Source organism: Liolophura sinensis, chromosome 7, assembly GCF_032854445.1.
Source record: "Liolophura sinensis isolate JHLJ2023 chromosome 7, CUHK_Ljap_v2, whole genome shotgun sequence".
Lineage (NCBI taxonomy): Eukaryota > Metazoa > Mollusca > Polyplacophora > Chitonida > Chitonidae > Liolophura > Liolophura sinensis.
The window spans coordinates 6939063-6960954 of NC_088301.1; the positions used below are offsets into that span (position 1 = coordinate 6939063).

At 39.5% G+C, this 21892-nt stretch overlaps 1 protein-coding gene across 1 annotated transcript in view; it reads left to right on the plus strand.

Annotated features, from left to right (window-relative positions):
• LOC135469769 (TBC1 domain family member 2B-like) overlaps positions 1 to 21892 on the plus strand; it is a 41605-nt gene that overhangs the window by 9206 nt on the left and 10507 nt on the right. Inside the window, 9 exon segments of the mRNA XM_064748357.1 lie at positions 622 to 874; positions 2565 to 2610; positions 2668 to 2866; positions 3377 to 3504; positions 4450 to 4581; positions 5919 to 6129; positions 6778 to 6884; positions 8343 to 8428; positions 21362 to 21470. Coding sequence (XP_064604427.1) covers positions 622 to 874; positions 2565 to 2610; positions 2668 to 2866; positions 3377 to 3504; positions 4450 to 4581; positions 5919 to 6129; positions 6778 to 6884; positions 8343 to 8428; positions 21362 to 21470 — 1271 coding nt within the window.

A 21892-nucleotide genomic window follows, 5' to 3' on the forward strand; every position in this document is an offset into this window, starting at 1 on the left:
GCTTGTGACGTGTTGTAACAATCTAATCCAAATTATGAGAAAATGTGAAATTGGACCTGGTATTTATTTTTCTCTCTGTATTAGTTATTACGTTGGAAATCTATTATACATTTATGAGGAGTTGTATTCCTTCATAATATATAAATTATTACTAAATTGCTTGTGATCTGGCCTATCTGGTGTGCCAGTAATTGGTCATCTGATTACATTTGCATACTCATTTGCAGTACATGTAGTTTGATAGACTAATGAAGTCAGCCATTAGGGGCTTTCCGCTTACAACTTAGTCACACTGTTTATGAGGCAAGGTGTTCTTAAAATTAACTGCATATAAATCAATACTTAAGTGCTCACATAACATATAGTTTTTCTAGACTTCGTTGGAGCCGAATGAACAATACGGTTACAGATGTAAGCAAGCTGTAGTACCATGTGACTGAAAATGTTACACAGTAATCTCCCTTGAATCATTAGAATGAAAACAAGAATACATGTTTGGCCTTTATGCGATGTTTGATGACTCTTACTGCCTAGAAAGGAAAGACATTTACAATATTTTGTTATTAATAACACTATATTTCAACAAGTAACTTTTATGTTTTCAATTAAACCTTTTTGCAGTCATTAGAACAAGGCCTCTTAGCAAGACAGAAAAGCCTTAGCAATGGAACCAGCACAGAAGGCAACTTAGATAACAGTTTAGAAGTGACAGCCCATGTGACTTCTCCAGACTTTCTGATCGGTGAGACCTCAGCATCAATGCCCCCCAGCAACACAGCGGTAACCAGTCTCTCACTGACAAACTTCAGAACAGAAATAAGAAATTACTTCGCTGGCCTGAGATCGCCCAATAAGGATTTTTATGCAGTTTATGGTATGTAGGAATCTGGTTGTCAGTGTCAAGTTGTCCTGGATATTATGGTTGTCAGTGTCAAGTTGTCCTGGAGTTTATGGTTGTCGGTGTCAATTTGTCCTGGATTTTATGGTTGTCAGTGCCAATTTGTCCTGGATTTTATGGTTGCCTGTGTCAATTTGTCCTGGATTTTATGGTTGTCAGTGCCAATTTGTCCTGGATTTTATGGTTGTCGGTGTCAATTTGTCCTGGATTTTATGGTTGTCAGTGCCAATTTTTCTTGGATTTTATGGTTGTCTCGTCTGTATTGAAATCTTTAAGAGGCATCTTGCCTCTTTTAGTTGATTTTGAAAGTGATGACCAAGCATAAAAATGCTCAGTGTGTATCTGTCGGTTCATCTGTCACACCTGTCCTTGTGAGCCAGATATCTTGAGCTCAGTAACAACCAGCAACCTGCTGATGGTTGTGGGTTTGCCCCTGAGCCAGGTTTTCTCCCACAATATTTCTCGCTGCCGTTGTATAAGTGAAATATTCTTGAGTACAGCATAAATCAACCAGTCGAGTTCATAGTTACACAGTGGCTTGAGGTCAGTGAGGGTACAGTTAGGATTGATTTTCATCACTTAACATAACCCATTGTTACTGCGGAGAGAAAATTTAAATTTCTTGCTTGCCTCGATCACCTTCCTCTTTAAGAGCTCCATAAACACATGTTCAGAATGGCAATTGTCTCATAATAATATAATGGGGAACTATCAGCTGCTAATCTTGATAGTACCTTATCAGTACAAGAGGGAACTTTTTTTGTCCATTACAGAACAGTTTCCCAGACTTTTTTTTTTCAGGCTTTATTGTATTGAATTAAAACTTGGAACATGACTTCATCATGACTATAACATTAGTTACAGTAATGAACAGGTTTTGGACGGTTTTGTTAACTTTTAACAGAATCATGGCCATCTTTCTCCTGTAGATTATTTTGACATATAACTACACGTATTAGTTTACTAGCTCAAACTGCTCGAGACGTGTTGCAGAAGTAATACTTCTGAAATGCTTGTTAGATCAGAAGACGGGTGCAGTCCAACCTACATGGTCAATTTACAGTTTTCCAGGTGGTTTGTTTGGTCTCAGTCATGTAGCCATAGGTTGGAAGGTCTGCCAGCAACCTGCGGATGATCCTGGGTTCTCCGTGCTCTGCCCAGTTTCCTTCCACCATAATGCTGCCTGCCACCATCGTAGAAGTGAAATATTCTTGAGTATGACGTAAAACACCAATCAGTCACTCAGTCATGTAGGGTTCCCACTGGGCTGTATGCAGCCTTTCCCACCATAATTCTGGTCATCATCATGATTTTATAAGTGAAACATTTTTGAATACATTGTAAAACATCAGTCAAATAAAAAAATAACCATATAAATAATCATTGAAAGCATGCAAACCTGTTCATGGTGTAAAAAAGTTTACCTCCAAAAGGGCATGTTTGGAAGCAAATAGAAGTAATAAGATGTTACTTTTTTTTCACTGAAACTTGCATTTTTCTTGTAGGATTTTATCCCGCCTACCAAATAAACCACTGAATGCCTTTCTAAGAACAACAAAACTCTCAGTCATAAAAAATGTGCCGCTTTATAGACATGGGCAAAATTTTAGTTCACTTTATACCGTAATTGATTTTCTTGACAAAAAGTTTGGTGTATTTGCTGCAGGCAAATCTGAGGATGACGAGTGGTCCATCATAAGCACTCCAGACAGGTATACACCAACTGCTACTAAAACATCACCAGTCACCCCACAGAGCACTCCAGGCAGGCATACACCAACTGCTACTAAAACATCACCAGTCACCCCACAGAGCACTACTCCAGCCGGAGCCACAAGACCTACAGGATTCGACAAAAAATTCTCATTTTCAAATTTCAAAAAGATGTTAAAGAAAGGAAACGGTGAAGAAATGGACATTTCCCCGCCCTGGGGGAATTCTTTAGAGGCTTGTCAACAGTGTTCCAAGGTATATGTAATGAGTAAATGATGTATACTGTAGATGTGCAGTTACCTGTGGGTTTAGTTGATCAGACCCTGATAGCATGGACCAGTCGCAGACTTATTCACATTTAGTTCAGGAATAACATCCCAAAGTTAAGACTTGAGTCTTAAGACAGCTGTGTGATCCTGTGGCCAGATGTGTGAACCTTGCTGCTGTATTATGAATACACTAGATAGGAAGAGGGTGTATTTTGGGAGATTTGTGGGATACCTGCCAAGGTGTAGTGGTTTCCACTGGGCGTAGTTACTGTTTCCTGCTCTGATAAACACCACTATCTTCAGAGGCTCTTTGATTAGCGATTATTATTAACATCCCAGAAACCCCACAACCATCGTATAAGGCGAATATTACGGAGCTTAAAGTAAAAAAAAAAAAACAAATAAATTAATAAATTGATGTGGCGGTTGTTATGTCTTATCACTCTGAATGAATGCAGGCGTTAGGTTTTGTCATATATTGTTGTTGTGGCTTCAGTTGAAGACTTACCTGTGTTCCCTGAAGGAGGAACTCTCGTCTGTAGAAGAGGAACTTCAGGCAAACCGTGAAGTCACCAAGCTGCTACAGAAGGAAATTGACAAATTACAACATGAAGTCTGCTCACGGTGGGTTGTCTTATACATATAATGTATTTCACCTGAAGTTTGGTGATGTAAAAAATGCTCTTTCAGAAGCACATAAAGGCCTTAAAATGACAATTTTGATGCCAACACTTAAGTGTTTCTTATAAAAATAATTTTGGAGTGGCACTGCAATGTGGGTGAATCAATCAGAATCAAGCAAAATGTGTCACTTGAAAAATGATAGACTTAAGGTGAAATGCAGCATTTCTGCCAACCTTTCTACTTATGTTTAGTCACCAAAGTAATCATTATTCAAGATTTTAATCATATCTACAGGTAACAGTTTCCAGTTAAACATTTATTGAGGTGTATCTGCATGATTTTTGGATACTTTGGAATTTGGATCATTTGCATGAATAAGAATATTCACCTCCCACCCATGTTTATGTTCAGTCATTTCTTTTTGGTCAAAATCAGATTGCCGATCCAAAATGCACTGCATTTCAGTTTATGAGAAAATATCGCAGAATGTCTGCCCTCTGTAGGATAATGTATCAAGCTTTTTAATGCAGTGAGCAGTTGGAATGTGCTTAAACACTGCTTAAGTCACATATAACCGTGTTATATGTGGTTCCTGAAACTACTTGAATTTTGTTGAAAGGTTTCCAAGATCTTTAAAGCCCTTCATAAATAGTGTGTTTTGGGATAAGCTATTGAAAGTACTTGATTTTTCAGTGTCAGGTACTATGATCTTGCACTACGTTCAAAACATATTCATAAATAAGCTACCAAAAAGGTTTTTCCGATTACCAACATGAAGGCTTGTTCTTGAAAAGAATGGTCCTTGAAAATGGTGAAAAACATAGCTTATTACATTCGAAAGTCTATAAAAACCAGTTTTTCCATTATGCTTGAACACTAATATTGCGTTACAATACTCTTATTTAATTTATTTAAGTTTACTTATTGACATTTGGCCTTTGGCAGAGATGAAGTCAATTCACTAAATGGAGAATCCCCTGAAGCCCTTCTCAAGCGGAGAGATGACAAGATTGTGGACCTGGAGTATCTGCTAGCTAAAACACAAGAGGAAAAGGAGATGATCAGACAGCAAATCAGGTGAGTTGTTGCCTGTGTAGGTGTCACTTTGATCGCAGTTTGACATCCCCATATCTCGTCAGCTGGTAGGCCTAGTTTGCAAGTATGGATTCACGGTGTGCTGAAAGTCTGCTACAGCTTTATATAGCCTTCAGTTTAAAAACGGATAGTTGACATGACACTCCACGTGCGTAAAGGTACTGGGTAGTCATGCTTAATCTGCGTGAGTTTTCTCAAAAATTTCTATTTATCACAAAATAACGATAATAAAACAATCAACCTGTTGCAAAGTGCATGTGCTAAAATTATTATGATTACAACTGAGGAAAACATGAACTGTTGGTGGTAGGGGCATAGACTAACTAATCAGTGAAGCGTGAGCTTGTTTGTTACATTCATGAACTGTAATTTGACATCTCCCTGATCTTCTCCTGCAGCACTAAGTCAACAACCACATCCAACGCATTGAATCCTGGGATACACTTTCCGAGCCTCGGCAAAACTTGAGGTCATTTACTGTAAATGTACCCTAATTACTCAACCTTTTCGCATATGAAAGAGCAACTTCTAGTGCACTTTATGCACATTTATAGTTATAGTTTGAAGACAAAACTACATTGGTTGGATTGGCCTATCTCAGAACTTCACAAAAGATATAATTGATCGGTGCACACAGACTAATGCCTTCAGAATATGCTTGAATAAACACCATGCAAACATGCGCCAAGGCTGAAGAATTAGAGGACCTAAATTCCTCGACCTTTTCGCATATGAAAAAGCAAATTTTAGTGCAATTTATGCACATTTACAATTAGATTTTTGGGACAAAACCACACTGGTTGGATTGTCCAATTTCTGGGCTTCACAAAAAGAATAATTTATCAGTCTACACAGAATAATGCCTTCAGAATAAGCTTGAATAAACACCTTGCAAACATGCAAAAAAAGTTAAGGAATTATAATGTTTGAGCCCATGTAAAGTCACGTGTGTCAAAATAAAAATGCAGGAAATTGCCAAGATGTGTGTGGCTGCCAAAAGCTGCAAAGCTTTAACATTAGTCACCTCTGTTTGTTTGTCCCCCAGCAAAAAAATCTTGGCTATGTACAATCAAAACTACTTTGCATGAGTTTTGTTGATACCAGACTTTCACTATAATATTTGTATGTTCCTTTGAATTTGTCATTTTGGCAGATATTGTATGTGCATCATCACGTGAAAATGTTAGTAACATGACATACTTAACACAACCATATGATAGACTTTTTTTACTCTTCATAAGTTTATGTTTAATATTGTATGTAAGTCATGTATTTATCTTCTGTTTTAAAGTGTTTTGTTTACTATTGGGGAATTGTAGAGTTCAAGGGGATACAATTGACACTCTCAAAGATCAGGTGAACATGTACCAAGAAATGCTGACAGCCAAAGATGATGTCATCATGAGCCTGACCAATCAGGTGTTTGACCTTGAAAAAGGTCAGGGGTCAAATTCCAACCAATCCTGTCTCCCCACATCGCCACCTATGTTGAGAGTTTTCACAGATGCGACAGAGGTTGAAAGGTTAAAGGTAAACCTGAGTTCTCTTTGTTTTCATGAATATAACAAAGGATATACTGTATTACTGATCGACTCAGTTCACAATTAAAAATCCTTTGCGGGCATATTCCCCAAAGGTGTGGTCTTGGCAGCCTATTGGAATTTGATCATAATGGTTCCAGGTTTGAAATCAACGCCTGCTCAGGTTGGCCAAGGCTAGAGGTCTGGCAGTCTGTCAGGTACCTTAAGGCCTAGGGCTAATGGTTTTCTCAGTGCTTTAACAGGCTTTCACCCCACCCACAATCCTGAGCAACCTCTTCTTCGGTACATTTTTAAAATCCACTCCATAAACAAGTTCATAAAGAGGGTACAGTGTAACTAAAGTTATCATCACAGAATACACAGATTTTGTTTTTGTGATATAAAACTGATATAGTTTATTTCATAAAGTTCATTTTTCTTTCATAACTGAAATAGTTCATCTCATGAATTATCATCAATATTTTCATGGACCCTTATCTAACAAACAAATGAATTAATGTGTTACTAAACTTCAAACTAACAAACAAATCATTATATATGTTAACCCGAACCCGAACCCAAAAAAACAAATCAACATTTTCATGAAAATACACTTCATTTTGTCTTGAAATGGGTTTTTTTTATCTCTGATTTACAGGACTCCTGTCAAGCATACCAGATGCAGAATAAGTTCCTGTCAAAGGAAATCCTGGAACTCACTCAGCTGAGGCAGAATGATGAGCGTAGGGAAAACCTGTTGCAGATGTATGTTCACATTTATGCTCCATTCCTCTGGAACATTTGTTTTTATTTATTTATTTAATTGGTGTTTTTCGCCGTACTCAAGAATATTTCACTTATATGACAGCGGTCAGCATTGTAGTGGTAGGAAACCAGGGAGAGCCCAGGGGAAACCCACGACCATTTGCAGGCTGCTGGAAGACCTTCCCACTTATGGCTAGAGTGGAAGCCAGCATGAGCTGGAATTGAACTCACAGTGACTGCATTGGTTAGAGGCTCCTGGTTCTTTGCACCACACTGACGTGCTACCTCCCTCCCCCCCCCCCCAGCGACGGAGGCCCCCCATTTGTTTTTAGATGTTTCTTCTTTAAAAACTTTTTATAGTAATCTGTAATAATTGTTGAGACAGTTGATTAAAACATGACTCACAACACTCATGGCAGCTTGGTACATCTCTTGTTGGAGTTTTTTATTTGCCATGACTTTAAAAAATTTTTCTTGTGTCAAAAGAGACAAAATCCAGTGCCAATCAAGTTGCTTTCATCATGTTCATGGAAGGCAGTTCTTGATTGTCTCTTATGTAAACTCTTATGAAATAATTTTTTTTTTGATTCCCTGCAAGAAATTGTTACATGATTGCAAAACCATGCAACAGCCAAAGGGTTTGTTAATTAGTACCTGACTGGAGTTGCAGGGGACTGTCTATGTACACCTCGTTTGTCAGGATTCAGTTGTACGGACCATGATGACTTACAGATTTTAGTTTGGGCAGTTTTGTCTATTTTCAATAAAATTATGTCTCCAGACTTAAAATTTGGTGCATGGCTTCTCTTAAACAAGTTATAGACAAAAGTTCAAGTTCTGGGTTATTTCACCTAATTTAACACAACTATGGCTGGTTTTGTTATGTTCTGGATTTTGGCATATAATAATAGCTACACATATTATTCTGGCAACTCAAAGTGGAAGATAACATGTATTTGTTTTTTTTTTCAATACTTCCAGTCTTCCATTGTTAAGTGTATCCTGCTTCGTTCATTGTAAACAAGGAATTTCATTTCTTGGTGATAAGCTTGTATTTAGATACACCAAGTGACATATAGCTTTACCAAGAGGAAGGCAATGATGAGCTTTCTCTCTCTACAAAAGGGCCTCTGGCAAGAGCAGATTGTTCAATTTGACAGAGCTACCTTAAAATAAAAGTTTCATTAAAATTGTTTAAAAATTTGCATCAAAAGTGGCAGAAAGCACCAAACACATAGCCTTTTCTGTATGTATATATATATATATATATATGTTAACTTTGAACTGATTAATGCTTTGTGTAATTTTTTTATTTTATTTTATTATTTTTTTTAATAACCTGTGTGACTGCCAATTGGTTGTGTGAGTGAATGGAGGGCCTCAGGGAAGATCAATACTGTCATATTGACTGAGTTTGTTACCCTCTGAAAATACCTCATTACTTCATTTCGTTAACAGGCAGTATGCAAACCTGGAGGCGACATTCTATCAGACTCGAAGCAAGTACTTGTTCCTGCTGAATGAGTTGAAAACACCTGTCAGAGGTAAGGGGGATAACTCAGGCGTGTCAGGTGCCAGGGCAGCCAATTGTTTGACACTCGTTGTCGTCTATTACACTGTATTTCTTTAGCACATGTGCATACAGGATATTATATATATACTTAGGCACCTCTGGGCTTAATTTTACAAAGATGTCATGCACGTATGATAATCGCACGCATAGGAGAATGGTACAATAAATGTGACGTACAAAATATCGCATGACAAATGTACGATAAGAAAATGGTGTGCGCCTCTGTGTGAAACTTGGCCCAGGCGTGCAACACTGTGTTTAAGAAACAGATAGATTGATAAAGTTACACCGATTGAATCAGTCTGCAGTTGAACAAAAGTTTAGTTGTGGAAACTGACCTAAGTGATCGCACAGGATATGGGTGTTGTAGATAGAAGAAGTTGAGGAAGTGGGTACTTGATACCCATTTTTATCTCGCTTGTACAAAGTTTAGATGGAGCTTATGTCATACCCGGAGCGTCGGTGTTGGTATCAGCATCCAATAACAGGTAATGCAATGTTAAATACAATGTTAGGGGTGGTATCTTAAAAAGTACTGCATGTATCAAGATCAGGTTTCGCACAGATATAGAGCACTGTAATTTACAAAATTCATGACTTAGTGTTCTATGTATTAGAATCAGCTCTAACGTACACAGAGGTGAAAATGTAGGTCAGACACTTGACAAATAAAAAAATATAAAAAAATATTACAATGTTTAAAGACAGGATTGGTAACAGCACACCCATCTTGACTGTATGATCCGCGTGTGATGTGAACATCTTACTCCGATATTACCCCCTTCGTATGCAGATGGTCAGACCCACATCCGTGCCAGATATTTCGTTACGATTGAGCAGTACTGAACAGCTGTGGTAGCTGTGGCAGTTGCCCCTGACAAAGATGGTAGCTGTTTTTGTTTCAGCTGTCATGGCTGTAGCTTTAATTGTGAGGAAGTTTGTCAAGGACCTGCCAAAGGTCAGTGGTTTACTCCAAGCACTTCGGTTTCCTCTTCCTGTAAACCTGATCATTATATAACTGAAAACTTCATCCATCCTAGTGGAGGCTATTTTCATGAAGCTAATAAATACAAGCAGAACCACCAAGTAAATTAGTAGCTGTTTATGACAGATTTGAAGCTTACATTTAGTGATATAGTGGTAAAAGCGAAGGCTTTGGTCTCAAAGGACGTAGGTTCAAATCCCAACGTTTTCGCTCCATCACATGTGTCTTTATTCCTTGCATATGTCTAACCCCAAAACATAGAATTCAGGTATGATTTACCAGCATTGCTCGTTTACTGCGATGTTTAGGCAGGTTTTGTTGTATTTACAGATAAATACATGAATATTCATGAATAATATTTAGTTTGGAAGAAATTTAATTTTTTACTTAGTAAAAGATGTCTTTTACATTGAATTCATTGTTTAAGTAAATCAGCTGAAAACAGCTTATGATTGATGTAAGAAGTAGGCTGTCCTTAAAGAGTAGACTGTCCTTAAAGAGTAGACTGTCCTTAAAGGTTATTCATGTCGGGACAGACATGTGCATCTGTCACATGACCTAAGTTCATTCCCAGTAATACTATGCACATCCTTTATCAACGTACTTAGATCAATATGTGTAGGTGTGGAGTGTATTGATTGGAAGTCCCAGATGGTCAATGTGTGAATGGAGGATCTTATAGACCACTTAGACGCACATTCAGTTTTCAAAAGACATACAGGAGTTCAAAATGTAACAAGTGTCATACTAAGCTGAGTTGACCTTATTTGTGTCAAAGTGTTGACTGTTAAACTGAAATTTGGGTCTCGCTGAATCTGATCATTATTGTATTTGATTGGTGTGTAACATAATCTTTAAGAGTATTTCACTCATGTGATCATGGTCAGTTTAGAAAGCCAGTGTATTAAAGCCACTTTGGCCTTGCCCCCCACCCCCCACCCCCAATTAGCCTCTTAATGAGGCCAAATCTTCAGTGTGACTTAGAGTGGAATTGTATGATACGAAACATGTGGTACATGTTTATAGGTTACTGGTTTAGATGCGGCTTGTCAGCGATAAGAAATGACAACCTACTGTATTTGACCTACATTTGTGTCCCAAAAAGTGCATTTTTTAAAAAGAACTCTCGAAAGTGTAAAATAAAAATTTGAAGGTCATAAAATACTACTTTGGTGCTGAAGCATTTTTTCATTAGGATGTCATCTTGCCTTCAAAACAAATGCCAAAGACCATTTCTGAGGTCAATAGAATTCCCAGTAAAATGAGAATCTTTAATTCATGGATGAAATTTTAGGTCAAGATATTATTCCATGAAACTTTATTAAAATGTCTTAAAAAGCTGATGTTAGCCCTGTTTGATTCTTCCTTAATACAAGATTCACTTTGTTTAACAACCCTCATCCCCCAACCCACACTTTATAATTATATTCATGCATGTATTTTGTAGGTGGTTTTAGTTAGTTCTGGCCTTTTGCAGGGTGATTTATAAAGCAGTTTTGTTTAAGGACAGATCATGTGTTTTGTAGGTGCTTTTAGTCGGTTCTGGCCTTTTGCAGAGTGATTTATAAAGCAGTTTTGTTTAAGGACAGATCATGTGTTTTGTAGGTGCTTTTAGTTAGTTCTGGCCTTTTGCAGGGTGATTTATAAAGCAGTTTTGTTTGGTGGCAGAACATGTAATTTGTAGGTGCTTTTAGTTGGTTCTGGCCTTTTGCAGAGTGATTTATAAAGCAGTTTTGTTTAAGGACAGATCATGTGTTTTGTAGGTGCTTTTAGTCGGTTCTGGCCTTTTGCAGAGTGATTTATAAAGCAGTTTTGTTTAAGGACAGATCATGTGTTTTGTAGGTGCTTTTAGTCAGTTCTGGCCTTTTGCAGAGTGATTTATAAAGCAGTTTTGTTTGGTGGCAGAACATGTAATTTGTAGGTGCTTTTAGTTGGTTCTGGCCTTTTGCAGAGTGATTTATAAAGCAGTTTTGTTTAAGGACAGATCATGTGTTTTGTAGGTGCTTTTAGTCGGTTCTGGCCTTTTGCAGAGTGATTTATAAAGCAGTTTTGTTTAAGGACAGATCATGTGTTTTGTAGGTGCTTTTAGTCGGTTCTGGCCTTTTGCAGAGTGATTTATAAAGCAGTTTTGTTTAAGGACAGATCATGTGTTTTGTAGGTGCTTTTAGTCGGTTCTGGCCTTTTGCAGGGTGATTTATAAAGCAGTTTTGTTTGGTGGCAGAACATGTAATTTGTAGGTGCTTTTAGTTGGTTCTGGCCTTTTGCAGAGTGATTTATAAAGCAGTTTTGTTTGGGGACAGGACATGTATTTCCTTGTGAATTACCCTGCTTTAACTCAATGCAATAAACATTTAATAATGTTGCTAATAGCGTCCAAATCTAGACGATGAAAGGCAGGCATTCCTGAGGGCACTTTTGACGGCTGAATAGACTGCCTTGAGTCATTTTTGGTGTGCTTTGAGGTTAAAATGAGATCAGTGTATCAGGCTGGATTATTGAATCTAGATCACGTTTTCTGTATTGCAGCTGAGTAACTATGGAATGAGTTAGACTCATTGTGTTTGGAGTCCAGCTCTTGATACATCTAGTTTGGCTGCAACTTTAAATCAGAGGTATTGTCCAATGTCAGTTGTCAAGGACAGTGGTTTGGCCAAAATCCTGACCTCCATCATAAGTGTATATGTGAAACATTCTAGAGTGTAACAGTTCATCGATCAGCACCAATCAGATTAGAGGACTTTCTTGGAAAACTCATCACCTGATCTTGAGTTTATTTTGAGACGGATCTCTTTTGATCTCGTAAATATTTTCTGCCAATCAGATTAAAGGACTTTCTTAGAAAGCTGATCACCTGATGTTGAGTTTGAGACTTATCTCAGTTGATCTGGTAAATAATTCCTGGGGGTGGGGGGTGGGGGGGAGATTGGTAAGGTTGCTTGTGAAAACACAGACTTGGATAGAGCTGAGGCCGTATTTAGTTAATTTTGTGTTTCCTAACAGAATATGGGAGCATTTAACATGCAAACGTTGTGTTGTTTTCGTACTCTTGTCATGCTTGTAGTGAATTGTAGTTTTGCATGTACTAACTAGAGGTAGCCGCTGAGCACGCACTGCCTGGGGTCAAGATAAAATAGAAAATGAAATTCAACATACACAATAATAGTTGTTACAATTGGTCCTATTTTTCTGTTTATTATTTATACATCCATGAAATCCCAGTATTTCCTTCACTGATAAAAATGATATCTTCACTAGTTAGATATCACATTTGTTATTACATTTTGCTATTACACTGCTGGAGACCTTGACCCATGGACCATGCCTCATGGACCATATCACAAGACCGAGCAATATATAGTTCGCTAAAAAAAGAGGTAGAAATTCTTCATGTGCTTAATTTACATAAATACCTATATTTCATTAGCATTAAGCACCTTTGTAGAATGTATAATTACTTACAGACAGCGTTTAAAACACTAAACAGGTTTTGTGAGCTCGGACATGAAAATGTCAGGATATAAATAATAAATAGAATATTGCACAGTGAAGGTTGAATACCATAACTATTGTTCTCGTGAAAGGTAAAAATGATAACCCACTCAGACAATATTTATGGTATTCAACCTTCACTGTGCAATATCCTCTATTTCATGAATTTAAAAGGTCGTGTGGTAGAAAAACACCCATGTGAACCTCTGAAGAAGGTGATTAACAAGAAACACAAAATCAGTTGATCACAGCCTTATGCCCTTGTTCCTTAAATGCTATAGCTGATATAAAACTATCCGTATGCATCTAGATGTGTTTATTACATGGTGGATGTTAACAGAAAGGTATACATTTTATAGCACATGATTAGAACATATGGTATAGATTTCTTAAATGATAAAAGGATTCTCTTCCTTCAGTCATTCCTATGTATATGTCTACTAATGTAATATTACTGTGTTGCCATGGTTTCGTAGAAGGATTTACCTGTTGGCAACACTATCGATTCAAAATTGAAATATTTACTTTAGCTTTCATGCAAGAAGTGTTCAAGCTACTGTATATTTTAAAAAAATTGCTCTGTGAGAAGGCATTAATGTGAATATTCAGTATGTTACAAGTTGAACTGGATATGCAGGGACCAATAATCAGATGTATTATCAGTATCATATGTCAAGAACATGCAACTTTGCCATATGTGTCACGGGATATTTTACATGGTATGGTATTGGCATTTTTAACTCTCAGTCGGTCGAGGATGGCTGAGCTCTACCAAGCTATGGTTTAGTGAATTGATCTACAGACTATAATAAGCTAGTCCAGGGAGAGAGCTGAACAGCTGGTCAGGCCCTGACCTGGGAGCAGTGCTGTGACGTACATGGTGATATTTGTCAACAGTTAAAAGGCCCTCTGTTAGAACATATGTCACAGTTGTGAGTAGCATAAAGCCCTAGGTTACAGCCATGTTTGTCTGGAAATTTGATGTGGTTTAAAGTCCAGGATAGCCAGAAAGTTCCTCTGATGTCGATTGGAATTTTGTGATGTATTAATTGGCAGATTTATATTGGGCTGCATGATTGTTTAAGGTGGCCAAAATGTTTGCTAAACTTGCTGAGGGAACAGTGACTGAAAACTTTGACTTGCTGACAAAATTTGTGAGTCTTCAGATCACTGAATTTCAACTTGAATTTCATAGAGAGTTTTTGAATGATGAAGAAATAACGAGTGGACGGACTGCACCCAGCTTGAAGTCCAGCTGGAGTGGACTCTTGACCAAGCTCAAAACCTCAGGATTTTTGAATTCATCAGCAAAAGCTGAAAAGTTTACGCTTAACAAAAATTGCAGTTTAAAAACAGGTAGGTTTTTTTTAAATTGAAATCTTGTTACAGATCAGTTATTTTCTTCTGATATAGCTGGCCATATCTGTTTGTCATTTTAATTGCATAACCATAAATGTACATATACATGTGGGTCTAGTGTAACATAGAAACTTTATTGTGTTGTTTTGTGGGCATGTGAAAACATTTTAGAAGTATATACATATGTTTCTGTTTTCAACATTTTAAATATATACCGATTAAAATTACCCTCTCTCTGCATTTTCCCTGTAAATTGTTCGGTTTTCATTGTCTATTTCTGCTAAGCTCTCTAATTGACTTTACTCAGTGTTCATTATTAATGTACCCCACCCAGTAGAGGTTTATATGTCTTTGCTGATGTCTGCCTGTCTGTCTGTCTGTCTGTCTGTCTGTCAACAGCTAGTTTTGCATAGATTTGGATGAACCTTTGTGTACACCGTGGCCCTCGATCAAGTATTATCCATTGTATTTTGGGTGGGGGTCTGGGACAGGTATTTTTTACATAATTTTTCACTGTTGAGAGATAGGACATAAATCCAGAGTGTAGTCTGTAAATTTATTTGATGTGATTTGCAGGATTTTCATTTTGAGTGCCTTTTTGGAATTTCTGGAATTGTGCATATATGTATACACTTGCTTCGTATGTTCTAATATTTACTTCTGCAGTATTGTAAAATATATATTGAATATATTGAAATTATTATACATTATTGAAAACACCCCAGAGGAGGATTATGAAACTGACAGGCTACATTGAGTAAGCAAACCTTTAGGTCAAGTTTAAATAAAGCCTCAGATTCATACATTTAGCATATTTAATTCAATTCTATGATTCTCATTGGTTATGGCTTTCTGTGCAGTGACCACTCTAAAATTTTTGTGTGCAGGTCATATTACCTGAAATTAAGGATGAATTGTGCATTTAGTCAGATCTCAGCATAAGTTTTGCATATTTTCTGAATTCTGATTGGTCACAGCTTTCTATGTAATGAGTGCTTCAAATACTGTGTGATTTTGATGAAATGTTTTGTTCTTTTTCATTTTTGTGTGCTACATCGGATAGTTGCTTCAAATATTGTCCGAGTTTGTTAAACTTTAAGGAACCTTGGATTAAGATTGAAATCCAACCAGCTATTTTTAGTGCATATTTAACAGTTTTCTTCTTTCTGATTGGTTGCTTTTTTTTCATGATATAACTTCTCAACGTAATTTGTCTGAATTTGAAAACCACCCTAATTCTTCTACCTTGTCAACCAAAACTGCGACCAATATTTTGAAATGTTTTGAGAAAACTAATTTGCACAGTTTTATGAAGCTTTAGACACAAACAAATCATTTTTAACATCATTTTCATAATAATTTTATGCATTAATTCCAATAAAAAAGTGCTTTATATATTTGAAATGTTTAAGATTTACAGTAGCTGGATTCGTGCATATTTTTGAGCATTTTTTTTTATTTTCAGCAATCATTGGTTTTTGTACAATATTGGCCTCAAATATTGTTAGAATTTGATGAAATTTTGTGCGCATGCAGTTTTATTTTGTTGCCCCTCATATCAAGATCAGTGTATTTTTTGGTCTGAACATCTAAATATATCTGAATGATATGATTTATGATTATCGTGAGCACGGTCAAGGTGAGTGATACTCAGAATCTTTGATTCTAACTCATCTCGTTAGTACCGTTTATACTTTTGTATTGTGCTGACATATCCATCCATATCCACCCGTTCTCCAGATGGTTCAAGTAGCATTTGGTTTGGAATTTAGGTTTAGATTTAATTGGGAGTACTTTATCACCAGATTGAGAAGTTGTCCAATCTTCAGGACATAGTAAGAGCCAAAACTGATACAGTATTGATTTTCAGCATTTCTCCAAAAAAAAAAATTTTATGGCATGTGTTGAATAGGTTAACCCTCCTCAATCCATGGGGTAAAGTTAACACCGGGTTAGAGCCAATTTAACCCAGGGTTAACAGATTTAACCCAGGGTCAGTGCCTAACACCCCTTTGAACAACCAGGCCTTGGGTGAAAGTTAACCCAGGGTTAGCGGATTTAACTAAGGGTCAGTGGCTAACACCCCTTTGAACAACCAGGCCTTGGGTGAAAGTTAACCCAGGGCTAGCAGATCTAACCCAGGGTCAGTGGCTAACACCCCTTTGAACAACCAGGCCTTGGGTGAAGGTTAACCCAGGGTTAGCGGATTTAACCCAGGGTCAGTGGCTAACGCCCCTTTGAACAACCAGGCCTTGGGTGAAAGTTAACCCAGGGTTAGCGGATTTAACCCAGGGTCAGTGGCTAACACCCCTTTGAACAACCAGGCCTTGGGTGAAAGTTAACCCAGGGCTAGCAGATCTGACCCAGGGTCAGTGGCTAACACCCCTTTGAACAACCAGGCCTTGGGTGAAAGTTAACCCAGGGCTAGCAGATTTAACTAAGGGTCAGTGGCTAACGCCCCTTTGAACAACCAGGCCTTGGGTGAAAGTTAACCCAGGGCTAGCGGATCTAACCCAGGGTCAGTGGCTAACACCCCTTAGAACAACCAGGCCTTGGGTGAAGGTTAACCCAGGGTTAGCGGATTTAACCCAGGGTCAGTGGCTAACGCCCCTTTGAACAACCAGGCCTTGGGTGAAAGTTAACCCAGGGCTAGCGGATCTAACCCAGGGTCAGTGGCTAACACCCCTTAGAACAACCAGGCCTTGGGTGAAAGTTAACCCAGGGCTAGCAGATCTAACCCAGGGTCAGTGGCTAACACCCCTTTGAACAACCAGGCCTTGGGTGAAGGTTAACCCAGGGTTAGCGGATTTAACCCAGGGTCAGTGGCTAACACCCCTTTGAACAACCAGGCCTTGGGTGAAAGTTAACCCAGGGCTAGGAGATTTAACTAAGGGTCAGTGCCTAACGCCCCTTTGAACAACCAGGCCTTGGGTGAAAGTTAACCCAGGGCTAGCGGATCTAACCCAGGGTCAGTGGCTAACACCCCTTAGAACAACCACGCCTTGGGTGAAGGTTAACCCAGGGTTAGCGGATTTAACCCAGGGTCAGTGGCTAACACCCCTTTGAACAACCAGGCCTTGGGTGAAAGTTAACCCAGGGTTAGCGGATCTAACCCAGGGTCAGTGGCTAACACCCCTTAGAACAACCAGGCCTTGGGTGAAGGTTAACCCAGGGTTAGCGGATTTAACCCAGGGTCAGTGGCTAACGCCCCTTTGAACAACCAGGCCTTGGGTGAAAGTTAACCCAGGGCTAGCGGATCTAACCCAGGGTCAGTGGCTAACACCCCTTAGAACAACCAGGCCTTGGGTGAAGGTTAACCCAGGGTTAGCGGATTTAACCCAGGGTCAGTGGCTAACGCCCCTTTGAACAACCAGGCCTTGGGTGAAAGTTAACCCAGGGCTAGTGGATCTAACCCAGGGTCAGTGGCTAACACCCCTTAGAACAACCAGGCCTTGGGCGAGAGTTAACCCAGGGTTAACATATTTAACCCAGGGTCAGTGGCTAACACCCCTTAGAACAACCAGGCCTTGGGTGAAAGTTAACCCAGGGTTAGTGGATCTAACCAAGGGTCAGTGGCTAACACCCCTTTGAACAACCAGGCCTTGGGTGAAGGTTAACCCAGGGTTAGCGGATTTAACCCAGGGTCAGTGGCTAACGCCCCTTTGAACAACCAGGCCTTGGGTGAAAGTTAACCCAGGGCTAGCGGATCTAACCCAGGGTCAGTGGCTAACACCCCTTAGAACAACCAGGCCTTGGGTGAAGGTTAACCCAGGGTTAGCGGATTTAACCCAGGGTCAGTGGCTAACGCCCCTTTGAACAACCAGGCCTTGGGTGAAAGTTAACCCAGGGCTAGTGGATCTAACCCAGGGTCAGTGGCTAACACCCCTTAGAACAACCAGGCCTTGGGCGAGAGTTAACCCAGGGTTAACATATTTAACCCAGGGTCAGTGGCTAACACCCCTTTGAACAACCAGGCCTTGGGTGAAAGTTAACCCAGGGTTAGTGGATCTAACCAAGGGTCAGTGGCTAACACCCCTTTGAACAACCAGGCCTTGGGTGAAGGTTAACCCAGGGTTAGCGGATTTAACCCAGGGTCAGTGGCTAACGCCCCTTTGAACAACCAGGCCTTGGGTGAAAGTTAACCCAGGGCTAGCGGATCTAACCCAGGGTCAGTGGCTAACACCCCTTAGAACAACCACGCCTTGGGTGAAGGTTAACCCAGGGTTAGCGGATTTAACCCAGGGTCAGTGGCTAACGCCCCTTTGAACAACCAGGCCTTGGGTGAAAGTTAACCCAGGGCTAGTGGATCTAACCCAGGGTCAGTGGCTAACACCCCTTAGAACAACCAGGCCTTGGGCGAGAGTTAACCCAGGGTTAACATATTTAACCCAGGGTCAGTGGCTAACACCCCTTTGAACAACCAGGCCTTGGGTGAAAGTTAACCCAGGGTTAGTGGATCTAACCAAGGGTCAGTGGCTAACACCCCTTAGAACAACCAGGCCTTGGGCGAGAGTTAACCCAGGGTTAACATATTTAACCCAGGGTCAGTGGCTAACACCCCTTTGAACAACCAGGCCTTGGGTGAAAGTTAACCCAGGGTTAGTGGATCTAACCAAGGGTCAGTGGCTAACGCCCCTTTGAACAACCAGGCCTTGGGTGAAAGTTAACCCAGGGCTAGTGGATCTAACCCAGGGTCAGTGGCTAACACCCCTTTGAACAACCAGGCCTTGGGTGAAAGTTAACCCAGGGTTAGTGGATCTAACCAAGGGTCAGTGGCTAACACCCCTTTGAACAACCAGGCCTTGGGTGAAAGTTAACCCAGGGTTAGCGGATTTAACCCAGGGTCAGTGGCTAACACCCCTTTGAACAACCAGGCCTTGGGTGAAAGTTAACCCAGGGTTAGTGGATCTAACCCAGGGTCAGTGGCTAACACCCCTTTGAACAACCAGGCCTTGGGTGAAAGTTAACCCAGGGTTAGTGGATCTAACCCAGGGTCAGTGGCTAACACCCCTTTGAACAACCAGGCCTTGGGTGAAAGTTAACCCAGGGTTAGCGGATTTAACCCAGGGTCAGTGGCTAACACCCCTTTGAACAACCAGGCCTTGGGTGAAAGTTAACCCAGGGCTAGCAGATCTAACCCAGGGTCAGTGGCTAACACCCCTTTGAACAACCAGGCCTTGGGTGAAAGTTAACCCAGGGTTAGTGGATCTAACCCAGGGTCAGTGGCTAACACCCCTTTGAACAACCAGGCCTTGGGTGAAAGTTAACCCAGGGCTAGCGGATTTAACCCAGGGTCAGTGGCTAACACCCCTTTGAACAACCAGGCCTTGGGTGAAAGTTAACCCAGGGTTAGCGGATTTAACTAAGGGCCATTGGCTAATGCCAGTTAGAACAACCAGGCCTTGGGTGAAAGTTACCCCAGGGCTAGTGGATTTAACCCAGGGCCAGTGACTAACACCCCTTAGAACAACCAGGCCTTGGGTAAAAGTTAACCCAGGGTTAGCGGATTTAACCCAGGGTCAGTGGCTAACACCCTTTTGAACAACCAGACCCAGAAGTTGAGGGAATAGCATGCCAACTGAGTGTCTGTAAATAGGCATGGCTTGTGAAATTATTTTCTTTCTTTTTTGTGTGTCATTGGTTTATTTAGATCACACAAAGCATTTACCATCCTGTAACAAAACCTGTATGCAGATTCCAATCTGTTATCTACATGACCTAACTTCCACCAATATTGAGTGTAATATAAAAAATAATATAATTATTTGTTGACATGCAGAGTATACCTGAGTATAATATGTATCTACTATATCAGCTAGTACTATGAGCTTAGCCAACTTTGGATAATCTACTTTATGCTACATGTATTTGCTTTAACTAAACCAGACGTATTATTACACCACTTCGGGAGCGGTAGATTCAGGGTCAATCCTGGTTCGAGTCACACCTACAACCTTAAAAGAGGTTGGCAATCACAGTGAAGTGGATAGTGCAACTACTGGTTGACCCGTATCAGTATAATGGCAGGGGCAGGGCGGATTACTTGCCTTCGGTAAGGTGTCTCAGTGAAGCAGCACTAGATAAAAGACAGTGGAAATCCGTCCTGCAACAAGGAGGCACATTACATGCACTCTAAACTCTCCTGCGTCATCATGTGAATGAAAAATTGTTAAGTACGACATTAAACCCAAACAGTCACTCATACTTTTACGTGTAGCTGTATATTATAAAGTTCAATGCTCTGTTTGTCTATAGGTTGGTTGTCTGACTTTTTGACATTGGCCATTTAGTGAGAGTGCCAGATGACATTGTAACTACTGTAATTCTTCAATAATAGTTTGCATGGTGTTTGATCTGTGAAAAATCTGAGGAAGTATTTGGAAATTGTGATTGTTTTTTTTACTCATTTTTACATGTATATATTTTTATGACATTTTTATCTTTTTGTGATACAGTTGCAGCTTGAAAACTGAGGACATTCTAAAAAACCAGTTTTTACTCAAGTGAAAGCTTGAAAGGTGGTTTACCGTAATTCCTCATCCTATTGGCATATGAAAGATCAAATTTCAGCGTAATTTATGCACAATTAAGTTGATTTTGGAGACAAAAATACATTGGTTGGATTGGCCAATTTCAGGGCTTCACAAAAAGTTTAATTTCATCAGTCTACACAGAATAAAGCCTTCAGAGTATGCTTGAATAAAGACTTTGAAAACATGTGAATAGGTTGAAGAATTACAATAAACACTTTCTTGTACACCACATATGCATGAAAATTGGAACAATGAACAGGTGCCATGTTAGGACACATGTATCAAAAGTTAATAGGATCAAAACTGTGTATTACATCAAGGTTTGACTGTCGGAGATGATTTGTGGAAGTGGTCTCTGATTATGCATGAGAATCGAGATAATGAAGGTGTTTGACATTTGCCCAAGGCATATTAAATTTCTTCAGGGCCAGTGATTGAATTTAGCTTCATGCCAATGGACATGTGGGATGGTTTTCGTGGGATGAGTGATCAAAAAGGTTAATTTCGACCCTTGTTAACTTTAGCTCTTCTGTTTCAGGAGGAGAAGAAGGTCGATCTCAGGATGTAATTAATCAGCTGTTATCTGATGCACTGGACTCAGAAGACGATTCTGTTAAACCAGAGGACTTTCTCTCCTCACAAAACAGGTGGGTAAAAGCTATCTCCCCTTAAAAGGTTCTGTCAATTTCACATGACGAAAACTTTACGGAAGGGCATGCATTTTGGCAAAAACTTAATTCTTGATTTAGGACGTGCGGCAGTTTAACCATGTGCATATATAAAGAAGGTATAATGTTGAGGCAAGATGTTGCTTATTAATTTCTTTAAATAGATTTGAATTGAACATTTATCAAATGCAACTCGGTAGCACAATGATGTCAAGAATGCTCATCAGAATGGAGAATGGTGGGTGGAGGAACTTTTTGGCACTTGGCCAATGTTGTTGTGCGTTTGATTCCAACTCTCGCTGTTCTGGCTGCAACTTTAGGTTGGGAGAATTGTGAGGTATACCTGGTAAAGGCCTGTAGTTAGTGACAACACTAACTATTTATGAATAAATAAATAAACT